Below are 8,804 nucleotides of genomic sequence, written 5' to 3' on the forward strand. Positions count from 1 at the left end.
ACACTTTCCTTATTCTATAGAATGTAATAGTTTGACAATATTAAGACTGCTATAATGGTTCTAATTATTTTGCAAAAGAGTATTGTGTTATCCCAAATAATTCTGGTCTCGAAACTCAAATTATCATTTCTCATGGTGCCCTCCTCCATCTTGTTTTATTAAAGTCAATGTGGATGGTTCTAGTCTTGGCTCTCCTCGACATTCTGGTATTAGAGGGGTTTTCAGAAATAGTGAAGGAGCTTTGAAGCCTTGGCAATTCACAAGCCCTCTATTTATAACCATGCATGGTGGTAATAAGATTTTTCCCTTTAAAAAATTGAAATGAATGAACAATGCCTTTGTTAGTGTCTAAATATAGGTTCCACGTACTCTCTACTATAGGCCACGCGAAAGAGTGGTGGCACAAGATGAAGCCATAGGGCATAAAAAAAAAAAAAAAAAAGAGCCAAGAGAGAATTTATGTTTATAATATTGAGAAAGTCACTAAATTTGACATGTAACATATCTAATATTCTCTCATTTAGAACTAGTACAAATGAAACATGGGTCCTTTTTTTTTTAAATATTATTGTATTAATTAAGTTATTTATAATTTTAATAGTGGTAGGTTCAAACTAAAACCAAGCACTTCAACAGTTCTGTCTGGTTCATTTTAAAACTATGCTTATTACAAGGCTGTGGTACCGCATGGATTTACAACTATTAGATTTAAGAATGTAACAGCTTACAACATCACACCATTTGGTGGATTCCTTTCCTTTTAATATCATCCTTTATAAACATATTTTCTAACTCCAGGGGAGTGAATATTCATAAAATAATCATCCCAATCTATGGATCTAGGATCAAAACAGAACATATTTGCCTCTGCATGATTCTCTTCCATTGCCATTCTCAACTTTTCTGTGTTCAGATCATCAAAACTGCAATGTAATGAAAAAAAAAAAAAAAAGCTTATAAGTGTCAATAAATTGATTTGATAAAATATATATATATATATATATATTGAATTATACTGATTCAAGCTCAAGAAGGAAGAGGAGAACTCATACACTCCTTTGAAGAACAAGTATGGTTTGTAAAGTTTCACCAATCGCATCACGAAGGCCATCTTTCGATTTTGATTATCATATTCGCGCTGGAAATACTTGCAAAATGCTATATTTACCAGTTGAAATACCTATGAACAAAGAAGAAAAACTAGACCAAGTAAGGTTGTAGTGATGGGGATCTTATGATATATAGAGATTGTAGTAAATAAAAGACTCAGTTGGGTTGAGAGTTGAGGGGGCTATTGTCTTCTTAACTTAGGCCTGTCCCTAAGGACTCACATTGGTTTGGAACTACTCATGTTGAAAGCCTAGCCGCCCATGCTCGCAAACTAACCTTCAATGGTAGCTAGTGGGGTGCTAGTGTGCTCCCGCGTAGAGGGGGGGATTGTTGGAGTTCCACATGAAAGCAATTATCTCACAACAGGTGTGAGTAGCTCTGATGTGAAGGCTAATAAGGATTTTGTCACTCTTTACTTAATGGCTAGATTTTAAGGATGAGTTCTATCCAAGTCCCAACATGTATAGTTTCATGCAAGCAAACTAACCTTCAATGGTAGGATGTAACGTATAGAAACATATCTGTAGAAGCTATCCATGTCAGTGAATATTGCAATCCGTTGAACGTTGACTAGCATTCCACTTTTATTCTTCAATGGATTCTTGGAGAAGTAATGGAATGCATACTCTTGAAACTTGTTAAAATCTGTAGGGTTTCTTATAGAGGATCCAACTTGATAAATAAACTCTCCTGCTTGATTCATATGAGTCACCATGGCCACAATAATTGAGTTCACCACCATATCACCAGGAATCTGTTTTATAGACACAATATAAACTTTAATATCAACTATTACTAACCAGAAACTTAATTATAACAAAACATTCTTCCCAAACAAGAAGCTTAAGATTGAATTAATAAGATAAGGAGAATTAACATACTAGATCAATAATGGACTTAGGATCTCCAAGGAAGCATGGAAGTTTCCCCTTACCATAAGCAACACCCAAGCTATCAATGGTTCTGCAATCACCCAAAATGAAAAAATGAATTGGAACATAGATGATTAGATGATTGTGGAGGGGGAGGAGTGGGGGGGAGGTTTTCTTTGTTGAAATTACCTAAGACCCTCAGTCCAACCTGGGATTGGTTCTTTGTAAGTGCTTGTGATGATGGTTGGGCGTATGATAACAAGAGGTATATTTTCTTTCAAGTGCCCAAGAAGCATCTCACCCATAGCCTTTGTGAAGACATATGTGTTTGGCCACCCATACATTCTTGCCCTGGTGGAGTTGAAGAACAAATATTAAGAGGTGGTTTTATAAATGTGTGTCTGTGTGTGTGTGTCTGAGAGAGAGAGAGAGAGAGAGAGAGAGAGAGAGAGAGATTCCACTCTTATGTTCCTTTCACATTGGATAGGAGAAAGCATGGAGTGGAAGTCTTCTTTCTGCCTTACGTTTGTGGAAGGCCTAATACAAAAGAGAGGAATAGAGGATCTAACTAGTTTCATACATTGTCAGAGTTGGGAAGGCCTACAAATTTATTGTGTCTAAAGCTTGAGGCCCGGCCTAAAAAATGAAGCTTAATTAATGAAACAAATTGGGCCTGGAATGTGAGCAAAAAGAGTTTTAGAGAAAAGAACCCTGTCCCATTACTTGTCTCTATGCCTAGATACATGTTGGGTGCAAAAAGATGATATTGCCTTATCTAGAGTCCAGACGTCTCCATGTGGCCTCCCATTGACATGCATGTTGGCACAATGGTCGCAAAAGTAGACATGGTTCTCTTGTGCAAGAGTTTTATTTTTATTTTTATTTATTTATTGGGATAAATGCATATAAGAATTTGTAATGGCATGAAGCAGCACACCAAAGGGGCCACATAAAAAACAATGTGATGTATTTATTTTCTTAATAACTATTTTGTTATTTATTACCCAAAAAAATAAAAAATAAAACTATTTTGTGACTTTTCTTTTTGGTCGAAGATTCCTACAAGTTCATTAAGAAAAGAATGTCCTTAATGGGCACCTAGATTTTTCATGTGGAAGGTTTAGGTGGGGCTGAAATTTATTGATAGGTAAACTTGAGGTCTCTTGCTTACATGGTAAATTTCAGATTAATCTAAATTTGCCAAGTGACTAAACAATGAATTGAAGAATCTGAGAGACATGACTGAGGTGTGTTGACATAAACGGGAGGGTATAACATTAGATGGGAGGGTAAATAATTAAATTTCAGGCTAAAATTTGACACGTGGCTTAATAAGAATGTTTTTATATCCACGGTCATATTTGCCATATTACCCTCAACACGTGGCAAAACTAAGTGTGTTCATTATGGATATTCTTTCTCAAATGGCCATGTGGGAAACCTATTTTACTTTTAATTTGGGATAGTCAAAATGACATCACTTTTACTTTATTTAGAACTTATAAGCTTCTTTTGAGTTCTCTTTGTCTAATTTCTTAAAAGTTCTTTAAGCCAAAGTTTTAATTTAAAAAAAAAAAAAAAAAGAAATCAAAATAATTTGAAATTGACTTACCAATATGTTGTTATCAAATGTTGTCATTGTCTTTGAATATTTTTTGAGTATACGTGAAAATGACAACATTTGCCCTCATTAAAAAAACTATATTATATTTCCCATACCCCACTCTATCAATCAATTTCCATCTTAAAAGTATCCAACCAATAGCTTTTTCTTTTGCTAATGAGAAATCCAAGGGTAAATCTCAATTATACGCAGTCACACTTAACCCGTGTAATAGATCAGTCGTGGGGAGACTTGAACTGGAGACACCTATCAACACATAACACATTTGGACCAGTGGAGCTACACCTAGAGTGTTACCCATCCGATAATTTGATACAAGAGCATCATAGCATCCTTCGGTCTATTTTTTTAGGTGGATTCTTGTCAGATCAACTATTCCAAGGTCTTAGAGTAGTTAGACTAAAAATCTAGAGTAGTTAGATTAAAATCTAGTTGATCTAAATCCAATGAAGTCAACAAAAAATTAATTCAGAAAGAATTCACTGTTCAAGAGTGTGACGCAAGTGGAAACTTCAATAAGTGGATATTTCTATCTTTCGGATAAGTCATTTCACCCCTCTATGTGTCTCTGTTTACTTTTTCCCCAATTAATATATGAAATTAAATGAGTCATGTACTTCTAAAGTCATGAATCCATGGTGTCTATTCTCTACTTGTCCTGGAATTAAGAGCTTCACTTATCATGGGCCCCTTGGGTTCTTTTCCTGGCTGACATTTTTGGTTTTTGTAGGGCCTGAAAAGCTCCACACCTTGTGGTCTAAACCCCCCAAACTGCTTCATGTGAGTCCACATAAGCAAACAAATGGAAGAAAATGCTTTGTGAGGTCTGAACCCCCAAAGGACTTCATGTGAATCCACTGGAACAAATCAATGGAAGAAGATGCTTCCAAGCAAGTTCTTACCCTCAAACTGTTCAGAAGAAAAACAGCTAATCTAAGCATTATCCTATTTCAAACTGTGGCCAAATGATGAATAAAAAGTGGTTGTACTCAGTGCACGAAGCTTGCAGCACTGCAGGGTGGGGAGGATCATAATGTAAACAGTCTTACCTTTCATTTTTGCAGAGTGACTGTTTCCTGATCAAACCCGCGATCATTAGGTCGCAATGGAAAAACCTTATGGTTGACTGGATAATGAATAATGTAGTAAATTCAAATACACTAAGGGATACATAAAAAAGGTGTGATATATTCCCAAACCTTTCTAGTCCCAAATCTTTCATGGCAAGTGTTTGTGCTTTTTGAGTCACTTCTTCAGCCCCAAGTTGATTCAATCTTTCTTGTACCAACTTCATCTCTTGTTCTATATCTAATCCAGTGGTTCCATTGAGTGTTTCCCCCAAAAGAAATGGATTCTCTAGTATGAGTCCTTCTTTCTCTCCAGCAACATAAGCTGATGAAAGATGAAACACCATTTCCAGTTCCTCATAGAGCCATAAGAAACCTTCTTTTCTTCAGTTTAATGATCAAATAAGAACAACTTATAAAGAACTTACCAGTGGATACATGGAGAAGCATCTTTAGCTTAGGACATTGCTTTGCAAAGTCCAACACATGCTTGGCTCCTAAGGTATTAGTACTCAATGCATGATCATATCTGCAAAAACAAAAAACCCAATAAGAGTTGAAAATTATGGAGGTTTAGGCCACTCATTTCTAATAAATTCTCTTTTACCTTTCATCAAAATCCGTCAAGGCGGCGGAGTTGAAGATTATGTCAATTTCTCTGCACATTTCTTCTCTCAAACTGTAATCTACCACTCCTAAATTCTCACTACCAATATCTCCGGCGACCGGAATTAGCTTTTCCGATATGTATGAATCTAAACCATCACCATATTTATCCCTTAGAACCTTAAACACTTCCTTCCCTATCACCTAAAAATCATAAACAAGTAATGAGTGAAAGTAAGTTTATAATTAATAGCACAGAAGAACAGAACTTGAAGACCTCATCATGTAGCCTTTGTAGAGCTGAATTGGTATCTGATGCTCTTAGAAGAAGGAAGAGTCTTTTAACATTAGGCTGAACTCTCAGAACTTTCTCAACAAACACTACATTAGAACAAACAAAGATTTGAGATATCAATGTAAGAAAAATTATGAAAAAGGAAAAAAAAAAAAAAAAATGGAAGAAGGAAATGGAGATTGAAGTATAGTATGAGACATTACATTTTGCTAGAAAACCAGTAGAACCGGTTACTAAGATGGTCTTTTGCTCAAGAGATTCCACAATACCACTTAATTCCATTAGAAAAGGAAAAAGGAAAAAGGGGAGAGAGTGGGGGAGGGGGGAAGTGGGAGTTCCAGGGAAAATGGAAAGCCCCAATTAAAGTATGATCTCAATTTAGAGAAATTTAGTGATATATGTTTGAGCAATTGTGTGGTGGAGTGGACAAAAGTGCATCATTCCAATATATATATATATATATATATATCTTTCCTTCTATGCTGGTGGTTCTAAGGTGGCATAGGGTTGGGTTATCAAAGCTTACTAAGATTAGTATTAGTGTAGCAAGGTTCGAAACCTCGGGTTTTGGGTAAGTTTTGGCCTTGGCTGAAACCAAGATTTCGGTTCGAAACCAGGTACTTTTTTTCTGGGTTGTTCGAAATTTTTGAAATTTGAGCTGAAGCCACCGTAATTTTGCCAAAACTAGGTATTTTTTTCTGAAATTTCAGACCGAAACAACCAAATCTTTCAAAATTTCGGCCGAGTTGGCTGAGATGTAGAACCTTCAGTGGTTAGACTTTAAAGCTTGGTACGGTGGGTCAGGTGGATGAATTTTTCAATATGCAGCCATGGTTCTTAATATTGATACTGTGATATTTTGACAATAATATCAGGTGGATCAATTTGCAGTTGGTGGATACACCTAATTTGATGTTGTCACTTTAAACTTTGAACCTAATTCTAGTTGGTTGGTCTTTTTTTTGAGAGGAAGGACGATAATTGATGATGTTAGATGGAATTCATGGTTTTAAGTAGGGGTGTCAATTGGTCAATCCTAGTCGGTTTCAATCATTCCCAAGTGGTCCTCATCAATTGATTCCCCCCACATCGTCAACGTATCATTTAGTTGGACTTTGTAGACTAAGCATAGGCATATTTATATTTGGTTGTTTGGTTACCAATCTATATTCGGAGTCGAGTTAATTAGGCTATAATTGATCTATAAAAAAGCTAATTGGGCTATAAATTTGATGTAAACAAATCATAACATGTTAATCAAGCTACAAACATGCTATAAATGGTCAGTCCCAATCGGACACCTATTGGACTACAACATGGAGTGAATGCCCTAATGATAATCTATTTAGGTATGGCACTGGACTGTTTACTAATTGGATAGTTCGGTTTGAGAGCTGATTAGGTTCATGTACTAGAACAATCTCGTACGTCTCTAGTTCGTGGGTTTGAAATTCACTTTCTCTCTTCATGGGTTTGAAATTCACTTTCTCTCTATTCTTTTAATAGATTCTATATTCACGGATCAAGAACATACGAGATTATTCTCGTACGTGAACCTGATCCAAACTCATCCGGTTCAGGCTTTAACTGATCAGTTCTGATCAGACCACCTTTTGGCATCCCTAGTTTTAATAAGATCAGGCAACTTGGCTGAGTCAACTCGGGAACTTAACCAGTAGCCATCAACATGATGTGGCCAGTTGGTTGATTATTTCTTTCTTCTTAACAAGATAGTTAATGCCTGTTATATTCATGGTTTTAAATATTGGGGTCAGGCAACTTGGCTGAGTCAACTTGGGAACCTAATACCAATAAACCTTCAAATGATGTGGCCAGTTTGCTTGGTCCTTAATTTCATACAAAAGGAAGATAATTAATTTTTTTTTTAATTACATTATAAAAAACTGCTCAAGGGGACTTTACCCATGCACAATTGGGGGTGGGGGGGGGGGAAGAGATGATAAAAAAAAGGAAATACATGTGATATGAGTCAATCCTTAGACCTTCCACACTCCTAGCGCCTGCTCTACAAGCAGAGACTGCAACCAATGCACTATGCACGGGATCCACATACATCGTATTCATGATTTCAAGTATCAGAATCAAGCAACTCGGCTAAGTCAACTCAGCATCTAGGGAGCTTGACCCACCTACATGATATTAGAATCCCCACCCTCCCAAAAAATCCAGCTACTTGAGGTTGATGTAACTCAAATATAAATAGGGCTGGGATTAGTCAATTCAAGAGCTGAAAATTGTAGGTGATCATTAAGACTTGTTTGGTTGGTTTGATAATTGACACCTATTTTTGGGCAATACATCAGAATATAATCTTGCAATTTTTCAGCAATTTTAGTACTTCTGTGGACCTAATTAGTTGTTAGTTGGATAATCAAGTCAGTTCTTATCAAATAGGTCCTTAATGTCGCTGGGTCTATCTTTAGATTTATTGCACAATAGCAAAAGTCTCTCCTACTTCCAAGGAGATGTTAATTCCAAGGTATCTCTACTGTCATTACATACTTCCATTAAGCATGAACAAGATAAGGTGGGTGGGAGGGAGAGGAGAGAAGATCAGGTCCTTATATCAGAAGGTTCTCGTATGAGTATGAGTCTATGACAAACACATGGATTCCACTAACCTTCACGGAACAATGCAATTTCAAGAGAGATAGTAGAATCCACGTGTTTGTCGTAGGCACGTACTAGAACGTTCGCGTACAAGGGCATGATCCAAACTCGTGGGAGAGTTGTTATAAAATACAATATCATTGAAAACAAAGAAGAAAATTACAACACGCAAAATGACCAATGGGGAGAAGCACCAACCAAAATCCCTAGTCCTTGGGCTAAGGTATTGAAAGGAAGATATTTTTCTCACGATAGCCTATTTCAACCCTCCATCTTAACAAAAGGGGGTTTGTGATTTTGAACAATATTGTTGAAATTCTCCCTGTTTTTCAACAGCTAGTGTGTCTTAAAGTATAGCGAAAATTAAGCCCTCCAACAGTCGTTGCACTCGCTTAAGCCTTATTGGACACTTTAGGCATAGCAAAACCAATGTATAGAGAAAATCAAAAGAACAAAGTTGGGATTATCTCCGAAGTATAAGAGAAATGGATTCTCTCTCTCTCTCTCTCTCTCTCTCTCTATATATATATATATATATATATATTAACCCTTTTGATTAGGTGGACATTTTTTGTTACATCCCCACCTCAAAATTATAG

At 36.3% G+C, this 8,804-nt stretch overlaps 1 protein-coding gene across 1 annotated transcript; it reads right to left on the reverse strand.

Moving 5' to 3' along the window:
• Nucleotides 1-615: 615 nt before the first annotated feature.
• On the reverse strand, nucleotides 616-6,331 carry LOC122073178 (fatty acyl-CoA reductase 3-like). Its single transcript, XM_042637717.1, has 10 exons — nucleotides 5,778-6,331; nucleotides 5,557-5,660; nucleotides 5,281-5,483; nucleotides 5,102-5,202; nucleotides 4,806-4,998; nucleotides 2,172-2,333; nucleotides 1,992-2,073; nucleotides 1,598-1,864; nucleotides 1,053-1,180; nucleotides 616-923 (listed from the first exon to the last, which is right to left on the reverse strand). The coding sequence occupies exons 1-10, from the start codon at nucleotides 5,854-5,856 to the stop codon at nucleotides 767-769; spliced, it is 1,476 nt and encodes a 491-aa protein (XP_042493651.1). The 5' UTR covers nucleotides 5,857-6,331; the 3' UTR covers nucleotides 616-766.
• Between the last annotated feature and the right edge of the window lie 2,473 nt (nucleotides 6,332-8,804).

Source organism: Macadamia integrifolia, chromosome 3 (assembly GCF_013358625.1).
Source record: "Macadamia integrifolia cultivar HAES 741 chromosome 3, SCU_Mint_v3, whole genome shotgun sequence".
In the NCBI taxonomy this organism is placed as follows: Eukaryota; Viridiplantae; Streptophyta; class Magnoliopsida; order Proteales; family Proteaceae; genus Macadamia; species Macadamia integrifolia.

What these genes read in the sequence shown, in the direction of transcription:
- LOC122073178 (XM_042637717.1), bottom strand. Translation starts at nt 5,856, where the DNA reads ATGGAATTAAGTGGTATTGTGGAATCTCTTGAGCAAAAGACCATCTTA. An exon ending in TACTGGTTTTCTAGCAAAAT is followed by an intron (nt 5,661 to 5,777) that starts GTAATGTCTCAT and finishes GTTCTAATGTAG; the next exon opens with TGTTTGTTGAGAAAGTTCTG. An exon ending in GCTTCTCCATGTATCCACTG is followed by an intron (nt 4,999 to 5,101) that starts GTAAGTTCTTTA and finishes ATCTTTCATCAG; the next exon opens with CTTATGTTGCTGGAGAGAAA.